At 38.2% G+C, this 27925-nt stretch overlaps 1 protein-coding gene across 2 annotated transcripts in view; it reads left to right on the top strand.

The window, feature by feature from the left end:
* The first annotated feature begins 1086 nt into the window (after positions 1–1086).
* Positions 1087–27925, top strand: part of KDM1A (lysine demethylase 1A) — a 64355-nt gene continuing 37516 nt past the window's right edge. Inside the window, exons 1-3 of one of the 2 annotated variants that reach the window (XM_004272523.3) lie at positions 1087–1585; positions 9537–9702; positions 23634–23693. In XM_004272523.3, the coding sequence (XP_004272571.1) occupies positions 1226–1585; positions 9537–9702; positions 23634–23693 (586 nt within the window). In that variant the 5' untranslated portion in view covers positions 1087–1225. The remainder of the gene's footprint in view (positions 1586–9536; positions 9703–23633; positions 23694–27925) is intronic. The other variant, XM_004272524.3, reaches the window with a different exon arrangement.

Below are 27925 nucleotides of genomic sequence, written 5' to 3'. Positions count from 1 at the left end.
TTAGTTTAAAAAAAAAAATTCAACTTCTTTGATGTAAAATCGACATAAAATAAAATACACCTATTTTACGTGTGTAGTTCAATGAGTTTTGACTAATGTATACACGCCCCAGTCAAGATAGAAAACATTTCCATCACGCCCAGCAAGTCCTTTCCAGCTCTTTTGAAGTTAACCCCCACCCTCATCCCAGGCAACCACTGATTGGATTCTATCACTAGAGATTAGTTTTACCAGTTCTTGAACTTCACGTATAAATGGAAGTATTTTTTGAGAATTATACTTTGAAGACACAAACTTGTAAAAAAGCGATTACAGCTCTGTGTCCTAGAGGAAATAAGCTTGAAGAACACAAGGCCTGTTCCAGTGTTGGGTCAGTGAAGGATTCCTGGAGGTATTAAAAGAATAAACCGCCACCACCATCAGCGACATTAGAAAGAATTAACCTGGAGTGGAAAGCCGTCATGTATGTGGGGATGGGAGCATAGGAGTGGGAAGAGGTGCGAGTGAGGAAGTGCAAACGGGGAGGGGGTCCAGACAGAAGACAGAGCATGAACAAAGCCCCGGAGGCAATGGCAATCCCGTTTGGACTCATATCTGGATTTCCTAACTTTTGTCCATTTTATTACCTCGAAACTCATTTGCTCTCCAAGATTTCCCCAGTCGAAGCAGGACAATTATGAATAGTAAATACGATGATCTACCAGTTACATATCAGTGTTTTCCCCTGTAAACTCTTTGAGAGCAAGAACTTCATAATTAAACCTTTGTCACGTAGTAAGCATTAATAAATATTGGTTGAACTGACGAATGAGTAGGTGAATGAATGAATGAGTGAATGAACGAATGAATTTATGAATACACGCAAGTCCCTGGAGGAAATGGTTGCTCTCGGAGGTACAGTCTGGCCCAGAAGCCCTAGAATGGGGACCGTGCTGGGACCGACCCCGACGGCTAAGGAGACGCTCTAGGAAAGCTTCGTGCAATTTGCCATGGCGCCGCTCTAGCCTCGAGGACGCCGCTCTATGGCAGCGGGGAGGGCGGGGCCGTGGGCGTCTCGGGCTTTATTGTTCTGGCGCGGCGGGAGCGCGCGGAGCGCGCTTAGCGCGTGCATACGCGGCGGCGGTTGGCAGCGCGCGGACTGTGTGAAGTGAAGCGAGGCGACTCCGGACTCACGGACCGACAGACCGAGCGGCCCTTACGGCCGTCCGCAGCCAGGCGGCCCGAGATGTTGTCTGGGAAGAAGGCAGCAGCCGCGGCGGCGGCGGCGGCGGCGGCAGCGGCGGCGGCGGCCGGGTCGGAGGCCGGTGCCGGGGCAGCGGGCGGCTCGGAGAACGGCTCTGAGGTGGCCGCGCCGCCCGCGGGCCTGTCCGGCCCTGCCGAAGCCGGGCCGGGGGCGGCCGGGGAGCGCACTCCCCGCAAGAAGGAGCCCCCGCGGTCCTCGCCCCCCGGGGGCCTGGCTGAGCCGCCGGGGTCCGCCGGGCCTCAAGCTGGGCCTACCGTCGTGCCTGGGTCTGCGACCCCCATGGAAACGGGAATCGCAGAGACTCCGGAGGGGCGACGGACCAGTCGGCGCAAGCGGGCGAAGGTGAGTCCCGATCCCCGCCCTCGAACCGCAAATCCCAATGCCAAGCTTCCCCGAGGTTGTCCAGCCCGCATTACCCCCCACCCGCGCGAGCCCCGGTCTTGGGTCTTGAGCCCCATGCCCCCCCGACCTCCCCAGTCACCGACCTCCACCCACCTCTCCACTAGCTGGCTGGGTGAGGTGGAAGAAGGGAAGGTCTTTGCGTGTGGTGAATGCGTCTTCATGCCGGGACCGGGCCGTCCTGGGAAAGGGGGATCTCGGGGAGGGGTATTTACTCATTTACATCTCGTACACCTTTTCATTTTCTTGACTGGGAAAAATGGCTCCCTGACATGGAGTTATGGTTGGCCTTGCTGGAGACATACATCATTTGTTTGACCACAGATGTGTCTGGAAGCTGCTCAGCAGTATTTATGTGTTTCGGCCGGGAGCACATTGAGGCTGTAGGGTGATGCTAAAGAAATTGCCTTAGCCTTGAAGACCGAAAAAAAGGAACTTTTTTTTTTTTTTTTTTGAGCCCTTTGCTGTGTGCTAGAGAGTTTTGCTCTTTGTCCTTTTATCCTGTCAACGATCTTTTGATGTAGAGTTTTACAAATGAGGAAGCTGATTAAGAGGGTTAATATCAATTAGTCAAGGTGTAAATATAAGGCAAGAAAAGGCTTTGTCACAGGACAGTATATACAGACTCACATCTCTGGGTGCCAGATGCTGTGTTCAAAGCATCACCAACTTTTTATTTTTGCTAAACACCAACTGGCAGGTTTTGCTAGCCCCATTTCAGGAATGAGTAAGCTGAGGCATGCAGTTTAAGCAGCTTGCCCAGAGTCGCAAAACTAAGTAAGTGGTGGAACTGGAATGTAAGCCCTACACTTACAATGTGATAAGGTAGCATCAGCCTCTGAAACAAAGGACCACATGTGACACCAACAGTGAGCAGGGCACTGGGGCAGTAGTAGGGCACAGACTTTAGACATGGCCCTTTTCTGGAGATTTCATGGTAGAGTTGAAAACACTGGAAGTATATGTACATATAATTTTAAGTAACTAAATATTTAAAATTATGTAATTTATGCATATTACAAGTTTTCTATCTCTATATAATTTAAGTGGATATACCAAGTCAGTGTGTATGAGGAGCTTCTTGAGTATTGCCCAGATTGAGAGCCCTCAGATTGAATTGCCCAGTTTTGAGAGATCTCTCTCCAAGAATACCTTGCTCCAAGTATAAGGAGGGAAGTCTTTGTAGGGGGGGGGGCGGTTTAACCAACGCATAGGTTGGCAACTCCCAATTCTCTGAAATGAAATAGAGGACAGAAGCCCAATTGGGTTTTTTTTTTTTCCCCCAATTGGGTTTTGATTTAACTATTTCAATAGAAAATTTGGCCAGAAACCAGATGATAAGATTTTTTTTTTTTTAAGAGAACGAGGTGTCTCTTATTTATTTATGCATGCATACCTGCATGCTGGGTCTCTTAGTTGCTGCACACGGGCTCCTTAGTTGTGGCTTGCCAGCTGCGTAGTTGCAGCACACAGGCTCCTTAGTTGTGGCATGTGAACTCTTAGTTGCAGCATGCATGTGGGATCTAATTCCCTGAGCAGGGATCCAACCCAGGCCCCCTGCATTGGGAGCACGGAGTCTTAACCACTGAGCCACCAGGGAAGTCCCTCAGATATTTTTTTTAAAAACAGGTTTATTGAGATAATTCACATACCATAAAATTTACCATTTTTGAGTATGTAATTCAGTGATTATTAGCATATTCACAAAGTTGTACAATCAGCACAATATCCTACAGTCAATTGTAGGATATTTTCATCACCCCCAAAAGACACCTGTACCATTAGCAGGCACTCTCCATTCGTCCTTGGCTCCAGCTCCTGGCATTCACTAATCTTTGTGTCATTGTGGATTTGCCTTTTTTGGACATTTTATGTAAATGGAACCATATAGCATGTGGCCTTTTGTGTCTGACTTTAGCATGTTTTCAAGGTTCATCCATGTTGTAGTACTTCCATTCAGTACTTGATAGCTCACTTGCCAAATAATATCCCAGTGTACGAATATACCACATTTTGTTTATCCATTCATCATTTTATAGACATCTCCACTTTTTGGCTGTTGTGAATAATGCTGCTGTGAACATTTGTGTACAGTTTTTTGTGTGAACATGTTTTTGGTTCTCTTAGGTATGATACCTAGGAGTGGAATTGCTGGGTGGTATGGTATCTCTGTTTAACTTATAGAGGAGCTGCCAAACAGTTTTCCATAGCAGCCACATCATTTTACATTCCCACCAGCAATATTTGAGAGTTCCAATTTCTCCAATCTTATTGACACTTGATAATGTCTTTTTATTATAGCCATCCTAATGGGTGTGAAGTGCTATCTCATTGTGGTTTTAATATGTAGGCTAAAAATGTTGAATTGAGTATCTTTTCTTGTCCTTATTGGCCATTTATATATCTTTTTTGGTGAAATGTCTATTCATAGCCTTGGCTCATCTTTAAATTGTGTTGTCTTTTTATTGTTGAGTAGTTAGAGTTCTGTATATACGGTGATTACAAAAGTTTTAAATTTTGATTTCCAGTTTATTTTTTCTTTTGTCCCTTTTGCTTCTAGTGTTCCATCTAAGAAACCATTGCCTAATCCAGTGTCATAAAGATTTACTCCTATGTTTTCTTCTAAGAGTTTTAGCTCTTGCATTTAGGTCTGTGATCATTTTGGAGTCAATTTTTGTACATGGCATTCTTTTGCATGTGTGTATCCACTTGTCCCAACACAATTTGTTGAAGGCTGTTCTCTCCCCTTTGAATGATTGACACCCTTGTTGATTGACCATAAATGTAAGGGTTTATTTTTCCACTCTCAATTCTATCCCATTGATCTATATTTCTGTTCTTATGCCAGTACCACACTGTCCTGATTACTGTAGCTTGGCAATATGTTTTGAAATCAGGAAGTGTGAGTTCTCCAGCTTTGTTCTTTTTCAAGATTGTTTTGGCTATTCTGTATCTCGTGCATTTCCATATAAATTTTAGGATCAGTTTATCAATTTTTGCAAAAAGGCAGCTGAAATTCTGATTGGGATTGTGTTGAATCTAGATTAATTTGGGGCTTGCTGTAAGATTTCTTTGTAATTCTCCTGTGTTTAATTTTCCTTTGTGATTAGCTCTGAAACTCTCAAAAGAAAAATGGGTTATGTGTTTATTTGGTGAGCAACTAGGAAGTAAAGAACTGGGGAAGCTGACCTACGTATTCATAGCTAGTCTTGGGAACCAGAGGAAACAGACCTCAAGGGATAGAGTATCCATAAAGGAGTAAAATGGAAGCTGAGTCCACTGTAGATAGACCTTGCTTCAAGACCTTGCCTCAAGAGTTTGTGCAGGGGATATATCTATATTTTATAGCCTGGGAGCTTATTCATTTTGGGGAGGGACACTTTTTTTTTGGCCACACCGTGCAGCATATGGTATCTTAGTTCCCCGACCAGGGATTGAACTCATGCCCCCTGCAGTGGAAGCAATAAGTCTTAACCACTGGACTGCCAGGGAAGTCCCTGGGGGGAGCCCTCTTTTTAAAAAAATTTATATATGCATAAACATGTATATAATTATATAAATAAGTAAATATATATATAATTATGTAATCAAAATTAGGTTCAGGGTATTGGAAGGAGTCCATGCAATTGAGGGTCCCTGAGGCTTAAGTTTCATTAGTTTCAGCATAAATTCACCTCTGAATGTCTATGCTAACATTATGGCAAACTATTTAAGGTTTGAAATTGTTAAATTGGTCTGAGACTTTGGGAACACCACACAGCTTAAGGAATGGCGGTCTTGAGCTGGGCCTTGAAAAAGGACAGAATTTTTAAAAGTGTTCTGGAAAAGGATGGACTTTTGGGGTTAACTCATCCTCCTGTGATTCCTTTTCCTCAGAAAAATAAATCCTACCTTGTAACATTATTAGGTTTAGATATAATGTAAATAAAATGCTTATTGCAGTGTCTGGCATAAGTAAGTAGGTACCCAGTGATTAAGTACTACTAGGGAAGAAAAGGAAGTGAAAAATGCTTGGAATATAATAGAAAGTGGTTTGAGAAGCAACAGGGAGTCCAGAGTGGACAACTGAATGTTGGGAACAATGAGCAAATGAATTTAATTGGAAATGAGGTTCTTCTAGGAGCAAGATAAGTTGGAGGGACCAGTATGTTGCAGAGTTGTATCTAGGTTGTAGAGAGCCAAATACTAAATATGTGCTGTTCAGGATGGTAGCCACTAGCCACCTATGGCTATTGAGCACTTACCATGTGGCTAGTAGATTGAGGGAACTGAATTTTTAATTTTAATTTAATCCTAAATAGCCACATGGTAAGTGCTCAATAGCCACAGGTGGCTAGTGCTACCTTATTGGACGCACAGATACAGAACATTTCCATTATCTCAGAAAATTCTGTCAGACAGCATTGCACTAGATTATGAAGTATAAGTGCTATGAGAATTTAGAGAAGGGAAAGATATATTTGTAAGTTTGGAAGACTTAGGGAGTAATTTGCAGAGGAGGTGGACCTTGAGTTTTAGGCATTGGATTTACAGAAAAGGTGGGAGTAGCTTTTAGGGAGTTTAGGGATGATTTTGACGAGTGTGTTAGAAGATGATTAGAGGTAAATTTGACTAGTTAGAGCTAGAGAGTTTATATGCTGTTTTGACAGTTTGGGCATTCATTTGTTAAACTATCTGAAAATACAGTGTATTTGGACAATTAATCTGGCACTTGTACCCTAGGTGAATTACAAGGAAGCACTGATAAAAGACTGGAGCTTTAAGGTGGTTGGGAAGTGAATGAATCACTGTAGCAAGGGTGTGGAAGAGATAGGAGAGACTAGAGATACAAATTTGAGAGTCACGGGTGTACAGGTAAGAACAAGTACCCTACTGACTCATCTGCCTGTTGGGACACCTTTTTGTACTTGGTTATAAGTAGTTGTAGAACCTCTGAAGTCTCAGAGGATTTTACTTAGGGATAAAAGATTCCCAATCCTTTATGTTCATAGCATCCATTCTTTTTGTCAGGGGAATAATTTTTATTTTTTAGAGTTTGTATGATTCTTTCAGATGATTTTTAAACTTTTTCGTAAGTGGGGAAATCCTTTTTTACAAAATATAATTTTATGCACAATCCCAAAATAAAATACTACTTGCCTGTTTTATATGAAGTTTAAATTTATAACATTTATTTTAGTTGTCAGTCTTTGAGACAATGAGGCTATTTTGGTAGAGCCAAATTTGGGAGTGGAGGTTAAGCATAATAAATAGTTGCAGCCTCAATAATTTCTGTATTTTGTTTATGAAGTATTGTACTGATTGACAAGTAGTAGTAGTGCAAAAGGTTGTTTCCTTTGTTTTTAGCTTGTCTTGCCATCTCAGGACACTCTCTCAGTTGAACAGAGATGGCAGAAGAAATTTTATTCTTCAGTCTACCCAAAATTGAGTTACCTAAGTAGTACAACTTCATATGTTGGTGATCTCTAAAGGGTTATGGTTTGGTTTAACATATGAGTACTCATGTTAAAAATACATTTTAAAATTAGTAAATGAAATCCTCCAAAAATCCAAGGGTTCTGTGGAACACAGTTCTTTTTCTGTTGTTGTTAAATACTACCTTAGATATTCTTACTCCTATCTCTAGGTATTTTTCTGATCTCCTTTTTTTCTTGAAAGCTAAGAACTCTAGACCAGCCTCTTCCAGGTGTATTCCTTGTTAGTAGTTATTACGTCAAAACATTGGATTAAACAATATTTAAGAAGATTGTTTTTGCTGTGAAACTTCTCAGTACTTTTAACATGTATTATGACTCTCCTAGAGGGGGCCTATAAAAAATGCAGTGTTTCTCTAACTTTAATCTTGGATTCATTTTTCCTTCAAAGGGCGTGGTGTCTTAGGCAAAAGCTGAACTAATTCAGTAGAGAGGATCGTATATTATTGTTTGTGTTTGTCTCAGAATTTGCACATTGCCCAGTTCCACAGTAGGCACTTGTTAAGTGATTATTGATTGAATGGGTAGGATTGATGGGCAGGGGATTAAAGGGCTGAATCTTTGGGTCAGGGAGAGATCAAGCACTGTTGAGGGGTAAAAGGTGAAAGGAAGCTGCATACTGTAAACATGTATTACATTTTCTAACTCAGCTCCCTCTGAAACTTTTTTCCCTCCTTGCTGCTTTACCCATTATCCTGAGGTCTGTTCCTAACAGTTTAATCTCAGTCAAGTAGGATAAAGTTTGTTATCTGCATTTTTGGGAGATTTTATTGTAAAGTCTCTGAGATGTTTACCTGATCAGGTTTTTTTGTTTGCAACTAGAATTTCAGTTTATTAAGGGCAGAGATACTCATTCATAATCATTTTCTCCATTGTGCCATGTTCTCAGTTCAGTATTTGATAGATAAATACAGTTATTCATGTGTTAAATAAAATTCTTAGAGCACAGGTCAAAACTATTCAATTTATCCATAATTGTTTCCATTTTCTAACCCAATCCCTGTTTTCAGTAAAACTCTTACCTCCCCTAGCTACCTACTCCCCCACCACCCAAATCCTGTGGTCATGTCACTTAAAAAAAAAAAAAGAAGACAGATAATAGCAGCCAGCCATCTGGAGCAATTTCAAAGATATTTCGAAAGTTAAAATAGATTACATTCACTGTAATCCACAGGACGATGCATTTCAGAAATCTAATATATTTGGAAGCCATGTTGTCTTTGCCCTGTCTCCACCTCCAATAAATACTTTTTATTTTATTCGTTTTATTTTTTCATTCAGTCCAGAATAGAGAGCTCTTGTTTCTGTAGCTTCCTTGTTAGGGTAGGGGTCAAAATGATGATTTGACAGTGTTCCAAGGTTGATGACTATTTGTAATACCACATTACACATTTTAACAAAGCGGTCCATAATAATCTTCCCTATCCTAAGTTGCTTTACCCCCCAATAAAACATTCATTAAGACTGCTTCCTCTTTCTACTTATTACCTGGTTTTCCCCTTTGTAACGGGTGTGAATTAGTAGTAAGGCTTGTAGTCTCCATATCCACAGGACTTACTCCTTAATTTGTTGTAATAAGGATTCTTTGCTCTCATCATTCAACTCTCTTAGGTCACCAGTGTTTTGTTTATGTTTTTGTTTTAAGCAAATGTACCGTTTTATTGTTTCAGTTTGACTATTGCCATTTGCAATTTTTATTCCCTGCCCACCCTCCCCACTCCTCAATTTGGTTTCTAGAATTCTTTTTTTTTTTTTTTTTCCCCAGTACGCAGGCCTCTCACTGCCGTGGCCTCTCCCGTTGTGGAGCACAGGCTCCGGACGCGCAGGCCCAGCGGCCATGGCCCACGGGCCTAGCCACTCCGCGGCATGCGGGATCCTCCCCGACCGGGGCACGAACCCATGTCCCCTGTATCTGCAGGCGGACTCTCAACCACTGCGCCACCAGGGAAGCCCTCTAGAATTCTTTTGCTATCTACCTATGGAATAGTAGTTAGAAGTACAGATTGGCATTAGACAGACTTGTTATTCTAGCTAACTGTATTTTTGTCTGACTGAGGGCTAGTTTAGTCTTTTGTTGAAACTTCCAGTATGTGAACATGATATATACATATGTATAGATTCACACACAAACACACAATTAATTTTTATTTGTAGAGAGCCTCAGAGTCATTGATTTGAATTTCAGTACTATGATGTAAAAGTTACAGTTTGGGCTAAATCTGAACTGACACAAGATTATTTCATGAGAGATTTTGTTTTTAATGGTTACCTATTATGAGCTAGCTTGTTCCTTGTTATTTGCTTATTTTCCTTAAAAATTGAAGTTAGAAAACAATTCATATTTACTGATGGTTCCAAACTGAGTTTCTGACTTTAGATGTCCATTGTATTTAGCTTTCCCTGGTATAATCTCCATATAGGTAGAGTACAGAGAGATGGATGAAAGTTTGGCCAACCTCTCAGAAGATGAGTATTATTCAGAAGAAGAGAGAAATGCTAAAGCAGAGAAGGAAAAGAAGCTTCCCCCACCACCCCCTCAAGCCCCACCTGAGGAAGAAAATGAAAGTGAGCCTGAGGAACCATCTGGTGAGTTGTAGTAACTAACCACAGTTTTGTTTTATCTTAGAAATAAGAATAAATGAATTTATTCCTATTCTGCAATGTTGTTTATGTCTTTGGTTTATACTCTTATATTGGCCACGTGTATTTTTGTGTGTATGCACATATACATGTATACACACATAAATATACATGCATATATACATAGTGGTACTGACATTCTTTTTGTGTGTGTCTGTACATATAGGAGGAAAGTAAAGAATGAGGGTAGAAGGATAATGGCTGTGTAAGGCAGCTGAAAAGTTGGAGAAAGTGCACAGAAAGCCAAACCCGAAGAACCAAACCTTTCAGTGATAACTCTGATTCAGAATTTAGAGATAGAATGATTAAGAAATTATTCTGGCTAAATTATGCCATTTACTTCATGGTTAGATACTTTCAGGTAAAACCTTCGTGGTGTGGATCAGTTTTGAAAAGGGTCTTTTCCTGGTGAACAAAGATAAAAATACATTCTGAAGTCAAAAAGAAAAGACTTAAGTGCCTGTTATTGTTTAGTTATTGAGCCTCCAGTCAAAAGAATGGTATAAGAAAAGGCTGTGAAGAGATTCTAAGGTCACACAATCTTCCCTATGACATTGAAAGATTATTGGAGCCTGTAGTACTGTTTTCAGAGGTTCAAACATTTTAAAAGAATTCTCACTAACATCACCTCAGTGAGTCCTACTGAGGATACCCAGACCAATTAGGAATACCCTTTTGTTTTGGAGAGACCAAACAAAAGTAGAATCTTAATTAATATTTCATATCTTCTGCCTTTAATGGCTACTCTTTAACTCTTCTTGACTTTGAATTTTTACTAAGTTCTTCTCATTAAAATACTTTCTGTATTTCCAGTAGCTCCAGGCCCATTCACCTCACCAATTCTTTAGAGAGCATTACAAATCAGGTGTTAATTTAAACTTAGATTTAGAACTTATCAAACAGATTCTAGCTAAAACTCAAAAATAAAAATTTATAATTTACAGTAATTGTAATAAAATGTGATAAAAGAATACAGTTTGAGAGCATTTAGAAAAAGATAGATTCTGGGTTTAAATCTTCTCAGGACTCAGATTTCCTAAGAATGGTTTTCCTAAAACTTTCTTAAAATAACTTATCGGAGAGTTACTTACTGGGAGTGGTATATTACCTTTGGGAGTAATGTCCCTGAGGCAAACGTACCTCAACAACACCTCTCTTTTTGTTGATTTTTTTCCCTCCTTTTCCTAGTCTTTTACATTTAGCTCTCTCCCCTTCTTTCTGTCCTTACTCCCAACTCTTCCCTTGACTCTCTACTCCTTTCTTCTATATTCTTCTTTGATTCTTGCCTTTCTTTTTTTCTACCTTTGCTGTAGATTTGCTAATGAGATACATGGGGATAATCCTTTTGATAGCTGTTATATAGCTCCAGAGGCTGCTGATCTCTTAGTTTAAGGACTCTATTATTCAGTAGATGATCTGATATCTCAGATACTGCCTCACCCTCTTTTTTGTGTAGTTGTCAGTGTCTCCAGTAAGAAACTGATTTACCATAAAGTATCAAGTTGATATACACTTTGTCCTCTGAGAATTTTAAACCAAGTCTTGGTGTTTTCTTTTTTGTGAAAGAGGTTTTTTATTTTGTTTTCCTTCTTCCATAAATGTCAGATATTGTTCCTACAAAGAGTAAATATCTTTTTAAAAGTTATTTATTTGGTTGCGCTGGGTCTTAGTTGCGGCAGGCGGGCTCCTTAGTTGCAGCTCGCGGGCTCCTTAGTTGTTGCATGCATGTGGGATCTAGTTCCCTGACCAGGGATCAAACCCGGGCCTCCTGCATTGGGAGCATGGAGTCTTATCGACTGCGCCACCAGGGAAGTCCCCAAAAGTAAATATCTTAGCAAAGGGATTTAGGATCTGGGGAACTGTCTTTATGCCATTATGTTCTAGTTAATTTTAATCCAGTGGTTTAGTTTAAGTTTTAAACTATTTAATATTTTGGAGAAAGTTAAAGTTTTGTTTCTTAAGTTTAGGATATCTTCAGTGCTCAGAGGTGTGCTGATAACAGCCAAAACGTACAATTATTTGTGGTTACGAAAATAAAGTTATTTTTCCTCTAAAACAACTCAAAAAAAATTTTTTAAACATTTGTAGGGTGAATTAGGGAATACTTACCCTGGAAAAGTAGTGGTAACTTACTGGCCTGCAGAATTTAGAAATAGTTTGGGTCCTCATGGTGAATAAATATTATCAGGGAAGTTCAAGTATGTAGAAACTGTCCAGGGTTTCCAAAATCTCTTGTCTTATCCGAACTAGTTCTTTCACTTAAGTTTTCATTCAGAAATTGAATGGAAGCCTTGCCATATGCGTATTTAATATCTTGAGAGAAGATGTGGGTCTGGTTCTTTACCAAATCTTTTCAGTTATTTTAGGTGATAACTAGACATTAACTTACTCTCTTAAAATATATAAGGTTTGAATACATTTCATTCTTACCAGCTTTTAAACATGTTTAGAAAATTTTGCTTTGCTTTCCACAGTGTTAAGAAGAATAAAATATTTTGTTAATTATGAAAGCACAAGGTATTCTGAAGTCAGTGGGTAAAATGATTTGACTGGAGAAGATTCCTCTAGGAGACTTCTAAGAGGAGGCCAAAAAGGAAGGTTGGAGCCTTGGTTACCAGGCTAAGGAATTTGAACTTGATGTCCTTTAAGCACTAGGAGGATCTGGCCATGGGTAACACTGAGGTTTTTTGAGTGAAGGTGCTATACCAAAATACGTGTTTTGGAAAAATCAATCTATGTGCTCTATAAGGGCAAAGTAAAGGAGTAAAGAGACTGGGATTGGAGAGGTGATTTAGGCTATTTTGGTAATTGAATTTACTAGATTTTGATCAATGGAAAAATGTTCTCAATATCAAAGTTGAATTTTGGGGAAACGAGGTTTGAGTTTCAGGAATTCCCTGGTGGTCCAGTGGTTAGGACTCGGCGCTTTCACTGCCTGGGCCCAGGTTCGATCCCTGGTCTGGGAACTAAGATCCTGCAAGCCTGCACGGTGTGGCCAAAAAAAAGAGGAGGTTTTTTAATTGAGAAAAAGTTCTCTGTTCTGGGTTAAACACTGTTTGTAGATTTGTCAGTTTTTAATTATAACAATGTGGCATTTAGTTCTGTGGTAGTCACATAGGTAAATGTATTTTTCATACTAAATATTACTGCTTATGTTTAAAATTCACCTGTTTTCTTAAACATTTCCATGTATTTTTATATTTACTATACACTTCTGAATATATTTGTTTTAACAAACGATGGTTTTATTTGGTTTTCCAGTACCTTTTCTATCAAGATAAAAGTGGCAACTGAGCCTGAACAGGTTGTTTTTGGAATTGAGTGTTTGGTTATTAGTGGTGTTACATAATAGTGAGCTTCTATAAAATAGAGTAAAATCTCGGTTGGAGTTTACATACTGGTTTGGAATAATTGCTGCTCTGTTAAAGTAACTTTCTATTGGAGAAAAGCTTTCTTGCCTTCTTGACTCAGTTGTTACCCTGTATACCTTAGATTATTCCTCAGTGAGGTTTTACTAAGTTAACTAATTTGCTAGCACTTAGCTTTTTTATTTTCATACAAAACATAGTTTTTTTCCCCTCACTGCCTTTCAGCAGTTGAAATTTTCCAGAAAAATCTCACTAAGTAGTTCCTGGATTTAAATTTTGTATTGGATTCTGTTTAGGAACTCTGGTTTGGGATTACTGTTTAGGAACTCTAACATTTGGGATTAGAAGTAGCTTAGTTGTGTATAGCTTAAGATTTGTATGGAAACTTATTCTATAATAAATAAAATGAAATTTGAAATGGGTTTTTAAGATGCCTTTCTTAAGACTTCTTCACGTTAATGGATTTCTCAATAGAGACATCAGAAGTATGTTTAAAATGTATGTATGTATGTGCACGTGTCTGTATGTGTACCATTTTTCCAGGCTCAGTGCTGTGCTAATACTCTAATGAAACTCAAAGGCTTCCATTAACCATTGATTAACTCTTCAAATCAATTTTGTTAGATATTGTTAGCTGGTCGGTGACGACTTTATTATATTCCATTTTATTGAATGACTGTGGGAAGAATCACTTTATCTCCTTGTTTAAAATAAGGATTCTGGTGAGAATATAACAAAGGAAAGTGTTTGCTCTCTTCTCTGTTGTGCATGGTAATTTTGGATGTGTTTGGTGTATGTGTTTGAAAGATATGTAGGCTATTATACAAAACAATGAGATGTGAGAGATTGCTATGACAAAAAATTCTGTATGGTTTTAATAATTTGGAGGCCTTGTTCATGTAATAGTCATGCTGTAGATTGAAAGTATTTTTAAAAATCACACAAAAGGAGATGCAACCTGAATTAGTAAAAATACTAAATTTATATAAAATATACAAAATGTACATGTATGGGTAGAAGAATTTAGCTTAAAATTCAGTGAAATTTGATCACAAATACTGTTGACAAGAGATTGACCGAAAGCTTGATGAGTTGCTTTATTTGCTGTAGCAAAAATCTAAAAGGCAGAATCTTTTGGACTATCCTTTAGAACCCGATATAATAGAATTTGACCAGAGAAGAGCTGAAGATGGACCTTACTTTAAAAGAAAAAAATCAATGGTCGGTCCCAATATTTGTACAGTGGTCCTTATATTTTCATAATTCTTTGTTTATAAAGTACCCTGATCATCTCTCCTATGAGTCAGTCATACTGATTGCAGTCAGTAAAAGTGCTGGATTTGGCAGCATGGATAGTTATGGTCAGAGTTCAGGTGAATACTTTCGTTTATCAGGCTGTAAGTACTCTCAAGTGGCACATCCCAGCCTTTTCTCTCTCCATGCCTACAAGTGCACAGCCCCCATACCCAGCAGGAGACCCTTTTTTGTAGGTTTAGTAGAAGTTGCTAGGAAATTGATCCCTGAAGAGTTGTTTATGTTGCCATTTTGGCCTGCTAGTGTCAACTAAGTGCCTGAAATCATTTGATTTTCTCATCATATGAAGTATGGTGTATACATTTAGAAAACAGACCTAGGATTAATTTTCTTGCCTTTTTTTTAAAAATAAATTTATTTATTTATTTATTTTTGGCTGTGTTGGGTCTTCGTTGCGGGCTTTCTCTAGTTGCGGCGAACAGGGGCTACTCTTCGTTGCAGTGCGCTTGCTTCTCATCGCAGTGGCTTCTCATTGTGGGGCACGAGCTCTAGGTGTGTGGGCTTCAGTAGTTGTGGCACACGGGCTCAGTAGTTGTGGCTCGCAGGCTCTAGAGCACAGGTTCAGTAGTTGTGGCACACGAGCCTAGTTGCTTCGCGGCATGTGGGATCTTCCCGGACCAGGGCTTGAACCTGTGTCCCCTGCATTGACAAGCGGATTCTTAACCACTGCACCACCTTTTTTTTTTTTTTTTTTTTTTTGTTATAGCATCATTTCAGTGTTCTGATTTGGAACTATGTTCCAGAATAACTTACTAGAGAGCTGGGGGAAAATGTCACAGGCCGAAAAGTTAACCTAGATCAATTCAACAAAATTTTTGTATTTTGAGAGATTACTAAAAATGGACCAAGATGTATATTACTCTCCAACACATGGTCCCCACTCTCAGATAATTTATAGCCTAGTGTGAGATACAGATGTATACATAAATGTATAATAGAAGGCAAAATACTCTTAGATGTTACATTTCAGGGTAAAAATTTAGAGAGACTTACAGGCAGAAAGGGTGGAAAGGAAGGAAGTCTTCAGATCCTTCTTTACTTACAGGAAGAGTTAAAAAAACAAAAAAGAAACCCAACAAGGTAGGGGATTGGTGGTGTGGAGGGGAAAATTTTTATAGAGACATTTTCCACATAAAATAAGATTTTCACAAATGTGCAGCTCCTCATTCACTTTATTCTACATACATTAATTGTAAAACTATAGTGCTTTGTTCCAGGCATGGTGCTGGATTCTGAGGGTTCAAGGCTGAAGACTAGGTCCTCCTGCAAAGAATTCACAGTCCAGTTTAGGGTTACAGATATTAATTGACAACAATGAAGAAACAGTACGATAAAAGTATATACAAAGTATGGTGAGACTGCAGAAATTGTTTTCAGATGTTTTTCCCAAAATTGGGTTTTGGACGTTTTACTTTAAACATGAAGGAATGAAGTTAGGCTTTTATGAAGCAGTTTGAGAGCCCTGATTTTTAACTGTTTACTGCTTTTGGCTGATAAGAACCATTGAATCAGATGCTACCAAGTTATGTTTGGTCTTTAGAGGTTGACCTGCTTTTCTTAATGAATGATTTTATTTTATTGATAATTTTGCTTTATTTTTTATTAAGGCAAAATAGTAATTTGTTTAGCTGAGCAACTTTATTTTTGTAATCTCCTCGTATTCTTTTGCTACCATCCTTTATTTGGTGTGATCATGGATAATAGAAGAACAGGATACTTTGAGGATTTTCTCATCTGAAAAATGGGGCTTGATATGAGGATCACATGAGAAGATATGGGCTCCACTTTTGTGTACAGATGTTTTGTATTTATTAAACACAGTTGAACCAGGAATACGGTGGGTTGGTGGTGGTGGTGTTTTTGGTTTTTTTTTGTGGTACGCGGGCCTCTCACTGTTGTGGCCTCTCTCGTTGTGGAGCACAGGCTCCGGACGCACAGGCTCAGCGGCCATGGCTCACAGGCCTAGCCGCTCCGCGGCATGTGGGATCTTCCTGGACCGGGGCACGAACCCGTGTTCCCTGCATCAGCAGGCGGACTCTCAACCACTGCGCCACCAGGGAAGCCTGGAGTTGTTTTTTTTTAATTTATTTATTTTATTGAAGTGTAGGTGATTTACAGTGTTGTGTTAATCACTGCTGCACAGCAAAGTGATTCAGTTATACATATACACACACACACACACACACACACACACACACACACACATTCTTTTTTAAAATATTCTTTTCCATTATGGTTTATCATAGGATTTTGAATATAGTTCTCTGTGCTGTACAGTAGGACCTTGTTTATCCATTCTGTATATAAAAGCTTACATCTGCTAACCCCAACTTCCCACTCCATCCTTCCCCCAACCCCGTTTCCCTTGGCAACCACCAGTCTGTTCTCTATGTCCATGATCCTGTTTCTTAGATAGGTTCGTTTGTGTCATATTTTAGATTCCACATATAAGTGATATCATACGGTATTTGTCTTTCTCTTTCTGACTTCACTTAGTATGGTAATCTCTAGTTGCATCAGATCAGTGTTCTCGTCAGGAAAAAATCAGGTTAGGTAATGGACTAGGTTGACATACATACTCTGTCACTTTTGGAAACTGGAAAGTGTATGTGGTAGCCCATTTTCAATAATGTGAATAGATCATTTTTTACAAGATAGATAATTCTTTAAGCTTTTATATGTTAAATCATAGGAGGAGTGGCAAATCTTGATACTTTCTAATAAAGACTTTCTCTCCTCAGAGAATAACAATGTAAATCCATGTATCAACTGTCGAGATATAACATTAAATTTTGCCATATTTGCTGATCACAGAGGTTTTAAACATTTGAAAATAGGATTATTTTTGATTTTGCTATTTTTTAGCATCTTCTGATATTTGAAGATAGACGAATACATATGATTAATTAAAGCCTAAGAAGTTGTATGTTTTTCATAGCATTGTAGACTCAAATCATGTTTAAGATGGAAGGAGCCTCTAATCATAGCCTGAGAAGATATAGATAGCCAGAGTTCTGAAAAACTGTTACATGAGCAGGAAAGGGGAACTCTCTTATTGGGAAATACATTCATGGTTATCAGTTGTGAAAAGTTACAATGGTTCTTTTAATAGCAGCTCCAGAATAAAGTTCCATATTGGCCTTTTTAAAAACAGGTAAATAACTAGAAAAATAAGCTTTGTTTTTAAAAAACTACCTGTACTCAAACACAGCTTAAGCTTGGTAGTTGAGCAACATAACATAGCATCTGAATTGTGGGCTTTCTTTGCAACATTTTGAAAAGTGAACTACAAACCAAGATTTTGCAACAAAATAAGTAAGGAAAATCTATGGAATGTGGAGGGAAATAGCATGTGAGAAAGTCAGTTCTTTCAATTGGCTTACAAAACCTTTGCTTTCTTCCCTAGCTTGTAGGGCTTTTACATTCTTTTATATAGGATCCCTACTACTGAGCTTCTCAGTTCTGCCCCAGTGTTAAGTTCAGGAGCAAAGCAGTGCTACAGCTCCTCCAGTGGTACAGTGAGAAAATTCCAGGCAGGCTCCTACCTCAGGAAGCATGGTTTTCCTGCTTTCTAGACTTAGTTCTTTATTTTATTTTACTTGCTGTGTTAGGTCTTCGTTGCTGCGCGTGGGCTTCTCATTGCGGTGGCTTCTTCTGTTGCGAAGCACGGGCTCTAGGCATGCGGGCTTCAGTAGTTGTGGCACGTGGGCTCAGTAGTTGTGGCTCGCGGGCTCTAGAACGCAGGCTCAGTGGTTATGGCACACGGGCTTAGTTGCTCTGCGGCATGTAGGGTCTTCCCGGACCAGGACTCGAACCCATGTCCCCTGCATTGACAGGCGGATTCTTAAACACTGTGCCACCAGGGAAGTCCCAGTTCATTATTTTAAACAACAGTGTAACCCTAGAATTGCTGCTCTAATTGGAGATTTCATTTTGGTTAATTTTGTTGGGGAGTATTGATCAGTGTTAGGTGTTTTAAAATGCCTCTGATGTGCTTCAGAGGAACCCCCGAGGCTCTTCCTTCAGGATAGTTTAGTCTACCTCTCTGAGCCCAGTTTACTTTGCTTTGCGTTTCTTTGAGCTGCTGTAGATGATTTATTCTTCTGCCAAAAATCATAGTCAGAAAGTTAGCAGGAAAGAGATGAATCAAGCAAGAGTGGTATACTTGAAGGTGTTTTTAAGCCACCTCTCACTACAGCAGGGACAGGAAGGCAGCACAACTTGGTGATGGTCACCAATAATTCATTTTTCTCAATTTTTTCTTTTTTACTTTTTTTATCATTTATGTTGACCAATTCCTCTTTGAAACTGTGACTTTCCTTAATGAGATTAATCATACAGCTGCTTCAAAATTTTTTACCTCTATGTTGATTTAAAATTTCTTATACCCATTCTCACTTGTGAGTTCTAGTCTTTAATTTCCAACCATCTTTAGAGTATTTCCATTTAATTTTACTAACCTGTCTCCCAGATTTCCCATTTTTTCTATTGTATTACTATTCTCCTGAACTTTGGAAGCTTGGAGTCTTGAAAGCCCCTTATCTCTTTCATCAAGTCTCTTGTAAAGTCATGTGTCTTCCTGTGCACAGCCTCTTCACCTTGTCCATTTTTACTGCCACCTTTTAAACTTTTTTTTTTTTTTTTGCGGTACGCAGGCCTCTACTGCTGTGGCCTCTCCTGTTGCGGAGCACAGGCTCCGGACGTGCAGGCTCAGCGGCCATGGCTCACGGGCCCAGCCGCTCTGCGGCATGTGGGATCTTCCCGGACCGGGGCACGAACCTGTGTCCCCTGCATCGGCAGGCGGACTCTCAACCACTGCGCCACCAGGGAAGCCCTACTGTCACCTTTTTATTCTGCTGGATTTCACTTCACATCTAAATTATTTCAGTAGTCTTTCGACTGGATCTCCTTTATCTAGATCACCTTTCTCCTCTAATCCATCTAGTACAAACTGATTAAAGTATCACTTGTTTTGTTGCTTTCCTTGTAAAAATACTATTCTCCTGCATTACTATTAAGATCAAGTTTAAGTTTTGGCCCTGAAAGTGGCCCATTTTTGCTTATCCTTTGTGTCTCCCACTGCTCTTTGAGATCATCTCCTTCATTAAGCAGGGTGCTGTGTGCGATTCTTCGTACATACCATGTCTGTGGTTTTCTCCTTGCTTTTGTAAATGTTCTGGACCATGCTGTGGTATCACCGTACCCCGCACCCCCCACCCCAGTCTATCCAAATTTCTAGATTTGTTCGGAAAAGCTTCCCTGATTCCCCCAAGTGTGTGTTTCTTGTTTCCTTTTTAAAAAAAAAAAAAAAAAAAAGTTTCTTTCTGGATATTTTTCATCTTTCCCCAATTAGATTATGAGCCCTTTGAAAATAGGGACTCAGCCTTTTCTACTTTTGATTTTGTGCTTGGCAGTTTGGATGGGTATTCGGTAAACATTAAATTTGTGAGCTTATTTTAAGTAAGAAACTCAACTAGTGTGTTAATATAGTGCAAACTTGTGTGTTCAAAGATGGTTTTAACTTTTGAGATTTTTTTTTCCTTTGCTAGTTTCTTAGGTTCAATTGAAGTCAATCCTTGGCAGTTATTTTTATTCTGTAAATTTGGTAAATTTTTGATTAAATAAATTTTGATGAATTGATTTTCTGTTTAAAGATCATTGCTTCCTAGAAGATTTAGTAATTCCTCAAAATGTTTACAAAGTTATCAGTTAATGTGATTCCAAGAAACTAAACAGTCAAAATGTGATGAATATGTTGTTCAGTATGTTCCTGGGAACAACACACCAATGATTCTCGCCTCCATGCCTGCCAGATAAAAGTATTTGAATGTAATAGACTTCCTCTTAAGATGTTGAAAGAGTGGTCTCTTGAGAGTTTGAATCAAGATGAAAAAACAATTCAGTAGTGTGACTATAACTAAAATACTTAACTGTTCTTCAAGAATAACTTAACAGATCTGTAGATTTATTAGAGGACAACTGAAAGGCTGCTATGGAAGATAAACTGAAAAGATTTTATTTTCAACTTGGAGAAGATATGCACAAATAAACTGTATTAGGGTCTCTACTTCAAACTTGAGGATTTTGTGTGTGTGTTGTCGGCGGGGGTGTGTGAAAACAAAAGGAAGTCTGCTCATTCAGTAGTGCCAAAATCAAGGTGATATTAAAAAATTGCTTGTGTATATTTTCATCTTCTGTTTTGAATTTGAGCTCATGGAAGATAACAACCACATTTGCCTGCTGTTCCATGTCTTTGTGCCACTGTCAGAAGCAGAGTTCTAGGCCTGAAAGACCCGAAGAGCAAATGAATATGGCATTTTATATGTTCTAATCAGAGACACTACCTGGATGGAAAGTTAGCTGCAAACATTTGTAATTGTGCTGTTCTTAATAAAATGAATATTCTCTTAAAGAATAAAGGAAATTAATACGTAATTATAAGACTGTTTCTTATGCCAATTGTATTGCATGATTCTGTGCTTTGAACATTATAGCATGCTGGCAAAACAAAGGATCTGAGAGCTGGTAAAGCAAAAAAAAAAAGAGGAAGAATTGGTCTAGAATACCACTAATAAAAATGGTGCTGTTTTCTGCTGTCTTTGGAGAAGTAGGCACCCTCAAAATACTCATGAGTATATTGTGATTAGAGAGAAAATAGCAACTTTACTTTCAAGCAGGTTATAAATATTCATCAATTCAAGAGACAAATATATTGTTCATTTACTTAATTTTAAGCACTTTTTGTTTTCCATCATTTCTTTCATGTTTATATCATCTTCTGCTTGGTTTTCTCCTGTTTCTCTGCTTAAGTAGTATTTTAGAGTTTCATTTCTTTTTTGACTTTCTGTTGCTATGAGAGATACCTTTTAAAAATCTTCCAGAGTGGGCTTCCCTGGTGGCGCAGTGGTTGAGAGTCTGCCTGCCAATGCAGGGGACACGGGTTTGTGCCCCGGTCCGGGAAGATCCCACATGCCGCGGAGCAGCTAGGCCCGTGAGCCATGGCCATTGAGCCTGCACGTCCGGAGCCTGTGCTCCGCAACAGGAGAGGCCACGACAGTGAGAGGCCCACATACCACAAAAAAAAAAAAAAAAAATCTTCCAGAGTATTGAATATTTTCCATGTTTCTCCTACGTATTTTTATCGAAGGACAGTGTCTTTATAAGAATTTTGTTAGTACCTCTTTTCAAAAGCAGACAGCAAAAAAGACTGCCTTACCTTGTTGTAAAAGAGCAGCCTTGTTGACCTTTTGAGCACATAAGTCAGGGGTAAGAAATCCATATTTCTATTAAGAAAAAACATTGACAGGAAAAAAAATCAGTACAGTAAATAGCATATTGTATGACATGTAGTGGGAGAAGAAGGAAAATGATAGAAATAGAAAGGGTAAAATAATTCAGTCTTAATGGCAAGCTTGAAAGTGTTTTTTGGTTTTGTTTTTACTTATTAAGAAGTGGTGAGATGCCATCATTAGAAGAGACTGTTGTTTTCATTCTTTCTTAAAGAAGCCAGAAACATAATTTGAGAAAGAAGAGCTGTATTATTCCTAACGCCTAAATGTTCTTCTTGGAAACTCTTTCATTGTTTTCAGCCCCTTTCCCCCCTTCTAAAATAATAGCTTAATCTTCTGGTGTAGTTTGGTGCTATTTGGAACCAAAGAAAATAATGACAACAATTTTAACTCTGAAACTTTTTAACTCTGAAAGACTTTTAAATGAATAAATCCATAAGTTCATTAAGAATGAACATTTTTTAATTTAAACTTTAAAAGTAAAATTTTAAATGTACAGCCTGCATTTTTAAGATAAGTTTACAGATTGGATTTCATAATTGGAGTTATCTCTTCATAATTATATGCCCTTTCCAAAGGCTGTAAACAGCAAATCATATACCTTGTACCTTGTCTGAGAAGCATAACCTTCTAGAACCTAAAGTACCGTTTATACAAGAGCAATGTGAAATAATTTTAGGATGGGATTCTATTCTACTTTCAAAGCAGACCATATACCATCTAGCAACATATTATAATATTGTCAGAAATCATTTATATATGAATACCTTCATATACTTAAAGATGAAAATGTCATTTTAAGTCTCACAGACCTGGGATCATTCTTATAGTAAGGGGGCTATGTTAGTTTTACTTTCCTGCTGCCTTTTAACTCAAATGGTAGAATAATCAATCTGCTTTCTAGTTGAGATTCTTTTAGAATAAACTGTTTAATGAAGAGTGTCCAGTTTTAGATCTTTGTGGGATGGTGTTTCATATCTTCCAAAGATCACACTGGTAGTAGTTTTCCCTAGTATATCAGGTGGCGAGAGGCTTAAGAGGATCATTGCATCTGTCTTGGTGATTGATTTTTGGAAGAGTCTGGAAGATGATCTATCCGAACTTTCTCAAGTTTAACTTTCAAGCTGTGATACTTTTCTTAAAGTTATTTCTGTACATTAATCAATGAGGAAAATTTCTTAGAGGGCTTATTGTGAAGCTTGAGGTAGAAGCTCCCCCATCATCTTGCCTGCTCCAGCCTTCCCCCTTGTGTTATGTCTATCTACAGTACTTGGCATATGACTGTGAGGTGTTTTATGGTGTTTTAATTAAAGTGTTACTGAGGAAGCACTGGCATGTTCAGATCTGGCACTGTCTAGTATGTATAGTGAATGAAACTTCTTTTGGAACTGAATCTTAGTTATCATCCCTTCTTTGAAGTCAAGGGGAGAATATTTCATTAAAATTATGTCTTGCTTGTTGTCTTATATATATTCTTTTTAGATAGAAAGGTAAAGTTGAAGAGACATTGAGCAGATGCTGAATTGTTGCAACTCCAGATCCTAGAGCCCATGTCACACCCACTCTCAGTCTAGCAACAAGTAGTAAAAGACATTTGGAATCCCTTTTCCCCCATCCAACCTTGACTATTAAGACTGACAGCAAGGATTTAGCAATTAGAAATACTGCGTACTTTGTTCTCCTACCTTTCAACAAGAATCAGCATGTAAAGTTGAAGTTTCCTGACCAGAATTTGGAAGACTATAATGTGACTCCCTGGGCCTTGATTCCAGAAGAAGGAGCTCTCTGAATATGCGTTTACTAGTTGGTGGTGAATTCGTGAGTCGCCAACTATTAGGCCTTTATGTCCAGATATTATCTCAATTTATGGAGTAAGGTCCCTGAGTTCTCCTCTTTCCTTCCACAGGGCAAGCAGGAGGACTTCAAGACGACAGTTCTGGAGGGTATGGAGACGGCCAAGCATCAGGTGAGGGTGGCATTAGATGCTTGCCACTTAGCAAGAGCCGCCAAGTCAGGGTTTGATGCTTGCAAGTGTTTTTGGCTGTAGTACCCACATTTTAGCCAGAAGCGCAGGGGAACTTTAACCCACAGGACAGAGTAGTATAATAGGAGAAAGTGTAGACAGAACAAAGGCAAGCAAAACCTTTTGAAGTCCTCAGGCCGATCTCAGCCCTCCACTCTTCTTCATGTTTTTGAGGAGATGGCGGGTACTTTTCTCCCCAGCAGCCTTTATAGTAAAAGTAAACATGATATAAAACATAGACTTAGAAATCATGGGACCTTTACAAAGAAAAATAACTTTATACACAGAGGGGAAGCCATAGGCTGAAAAACAGGATGGAAAGGCCTTCTAGGATTAGTCAGAGGAACTATGTGGGCAAATGGTTGTTAAGTGGTATTGGATACAGTTTTTTCAGTTAACATTACATAGTTAATCATTTTGCAGTTTAAACATTTTGTTTCTCACATGAAAATTAATCTTTGTTAAACACTCTGCTTGAAGTGCTGTTTCTTTTCAGACCAAACTATGAGATTTTAACTTTTGGAAAAAGTAAAGGGTTAAATGATTTATAGGGGCCTATCTGGAACAGTTAAAGTTTGTTCCAAGAATCCAAAGTAGAATATCTGGATTTCATCCTTTACCTCTTAAAGGATGCAATTGTGTGTGCCAGTGCTCAAAACTAGTTTATATATACATTTTGATAGACTTGGAATAGGTATCACTTATGGAGTTTGTCACTTTTGAACTCTTAAGTCTACTTTAAAATTATTTGTTTATTATAGTTTGTGTACAGCAGGTCCAGGGAATATTTTGTATTTTACTCTCTTAGATCAAAAATAGTTCAATGTTAATACAGAAATTAGTACTTAGGGGATCCAGAATGTTAGAAGTAGACTTCTTTAAATGCTATTTGAAGGATTGGAGGTTGATAATCAGTACATGGTTGTCTTAGAGGAGTTAAAATTCTCTTTCAGAGTCTGTATCTGACAGATAAATCTTCAAGAATGCTTTTCATCAAATGATGCACAATTGGATCTTCCAAGGAACTGTTGAGGGTCAGGGATAGCCTTTAGAGCTTTAATCTTGAAGAAATAAATTGAGTTTTCTTGTTTCTTTTTGTTTTGTTTTTACATGAGTAATAAATAAGTTTACTCTTTTGCTTAAGTAAACAACATGTTGTATTGCTGAAAGTAAAAGCAGACTTTCTTATAGAACTGTGGTGCTACTGACTTAATATTAGTAGAACATGAGTTTTAAGTGTTTCCAGGAATGGTGGTGACTATTCTGAACCCTTCAAGGTCTCTTCTTTAGATTTTCACCTTGTTCAGAAGCATGTATTTGTGAGATGATCAGTCAGAGTTAGAAACGTATGCTTATAAGTGATCAATGTTATTCTCTTAACAAAACCAAATGACCGTCATGAGTATCTTGGGACCAGGATCACATCTTGACTTTTAAAAAATCATAGCAAGTTGGTGTTTACATCCTAAATCTTGAAAGTTAGAAGGGAACTTGAGGTCATCTTGCCTAGCTTTCTGCCTTCAAATAGGTGGTATTTGTATCACCCCTGTTTTATCAGGTCCTGAAACACAAAGTTAAATGACTCGACCAGGAATATACCCAACTGTGGAGGAGTGAAAACCCAGAGGTCTCGTTTCTTATGCGTATACTATTCCTTACACCTTCCCTTATAGAATCATTTAAAGTGTGCGTTTACGCTGAAAATAAAAAATCTAAAGCATAAGAAATCATAGGATTTTCCTCTTTTTCCTTTTTCTCTCTTCTCCCCCTATTCTTTATTCTTTTATTTTTAAACTATTATAAGACTGGATATGGTGCATCTAAACTTACTAATTTTAGGAAGTTTATATGTGCATCCTATCAGGCTCTTGTTTTCCCTCTTTAGCTAGAAATCTAATTGTAGTTCATTTTCTCTACGTTAATAAAGGGGGAAAAAGGCAAGAAACTCATGGAGGCCTTCTTTTCTGTTGTTATATCTCTCTTACTTCATTCAAGATGCTACCTGTATCATATCAGAATCGGGGGGAAATGATTTCATGGAATAGCAGTCCTATATACTCACTTCCTTCCCCTCCTTTTTTCTGCCTAATTGATATATCCGGAAAGATCTAAATTAGTCCCTTAAATATTTAACTACTTTTACTGTGTTTTGAGGGAAAGCATTAGCCAATCAGACCATTAGAAAAGGCAATTATGCTTTAGCATGACTGCATTTTGAAAGGTGATGCTGGAAATTTCCTGTGTTAAGTGGTGAGAAAGAGGAATTGAACAGAGGGCAAGATTGGTATGTAGGCAGCCTTGGGGCTTTTAAAAAATTAAGGTAGCATCTTTGAAATATTCTAAATTTCCAGAATACCAGACTCTGTTAAGTACACACAAACACCAAAGTATAAAACTGTATTCCAGAGCCAAGTGTAAATACTTCTGAATTATATGTACTACTGCTACTTTTAATCAGGATATTATAAGACAATTGTATTCTGTAAGATTCTTCCCTCTAAAGGAGATACTTGAGTTAGATTATCCAGAATGGTTTGTTAGTTCATTTTGAAATATTTTATAGAAAGAATGTTTTGATTTAGCTTCTGAGCAGTTTAGTTTCCAAATTAACATTTTTTGTTTCCTTGGAAAAAAGTTAGATTTTTTCATCTTGCACACTTTTCACCTTGATTTTGATAATGGTTTCCTTCTTTGGAATAGTAATTTTCATCCCTAAAAACCAGAAGGAAGGCAATAATTACTGAGTTTTTAGGGACCATTTTTCATTTTTTAAAAATTTATTTTTAAGAATAATTGGGGTTGTTTTTAGATGTTATATAGAAGATAGAGATGGAGAACAGTGTTATTCCACATGTACATTAATGTTACAACTTTTGGCTTCTTTAATTCCTTTTGTTAAACTTTTGATGTTTGATTCAAAGATAATTTAAAACTGTCATGACTCATATAAAATTTCTTAATTGTTACATATTTCCCAAATTAGCCAACTATTTTGGAGTGATTTCTGTTGATAAGAACACTTGGAATGAGGAACCAAATATAATGTAAAATTTAGTGCTTTTTCCCCACATGGTTTTTCTGGCTGTCATTGACAGTAGTATTTTGCAGTAGGATTGATGTTCATTGACCACTTATTAAACATACATATAGAAGATAATATAGCTAAGAAAGAAAACTACCCTGTTTTGGGGAGGGAGAAGTAGAGTTTACAGAGTTCATTGGTTGTCTTATTAATAGTATACACTCATGAAATATACCAAGAAGTAACCTATTAAGAGGTATTTGGTCCAAATAGTCAGGATTATTGGGTAGATAATGCTTCTTATAAATGTGACATGTTTTGGGACTTGGCTTTGTTTTTTTATTTTGATTTGGGGGTACAGGACTGGGGACATCAGAGCTGTATAGTTGGGGCTTCCCTGGTGGCGCAGTGGTTAAGAATCTGCCTGCCAACGCAGGGGACATGGGTTTGATCCCTGGTCCGGGAAGATCCCACATGCCACGGAGCAAGTCCGCGTGCAGCAACAAAGATCCAACACAGCCAAAAAATAAATTTAAAAAAAAAAAAGCTGTATAGTTTTAGAAGCTTTCAAATTACTGAAATAACCTATACATCTGATAGTCAGCATTTCTTCTTTTCATGCCTTAATTTCATGCTTCACCCTCCACAATATGGCTGTTACTGATTATTTTTTTCCTTAAGGAGTAATTAATTCTCCTGACAGTCTTTAATTTTAGGTTGAGATTCATTAAATGTGAGGATTATTGATTTGATCTACTGTTGTGAATACAGTATTTGTGCCCTCATAATCTACTGTGAATGGATGAATTTTTCTTCTTGTCTCCAACAACAGTATTTCTTAATGTACAGCCCACAGTAGCATTAGACATTTTTGCTTAACCTCTTGTTAACCATTATTTTTTCCTAGATAGTGTTTGGATGTCTTTGTGGAAACAACACCTCAATAGCTTAGCTATAATTTTCTAAGTTACATCTTTACCTGCTTTGTTGTTCTTCTTTTTTTTTTAAACATCTTTATTGGAGTATAATTGCTTTACAATGGTGTGTTAGTTTCTGCTTTATAACAAAGTGAATCAGCTCTACATATACATATATCCCCATATCTCCTCCCTCTTGCGTCTCCCTCCCACCCTCCCTACCCCACTGCCCCATC

This window comes from Orcinus orca, chromosome 1, assembly GCF_937001465.1.
Source record: "Orcinus orca chromosome 1, mOrcOrc1.1, whole genome shotgun sequence".
Lineage (NCBI taxonomy): Eukaryota > Metazoa > Chordata > Mammalia > Artiodactyla > Delphinidae > Orcinus > Orcinus orca.
The sequence above is the reverse complement of the archived record's forward strand: the minus strand, read 5'-3'. Positions and strand labels throughout refer to the sequence as shown.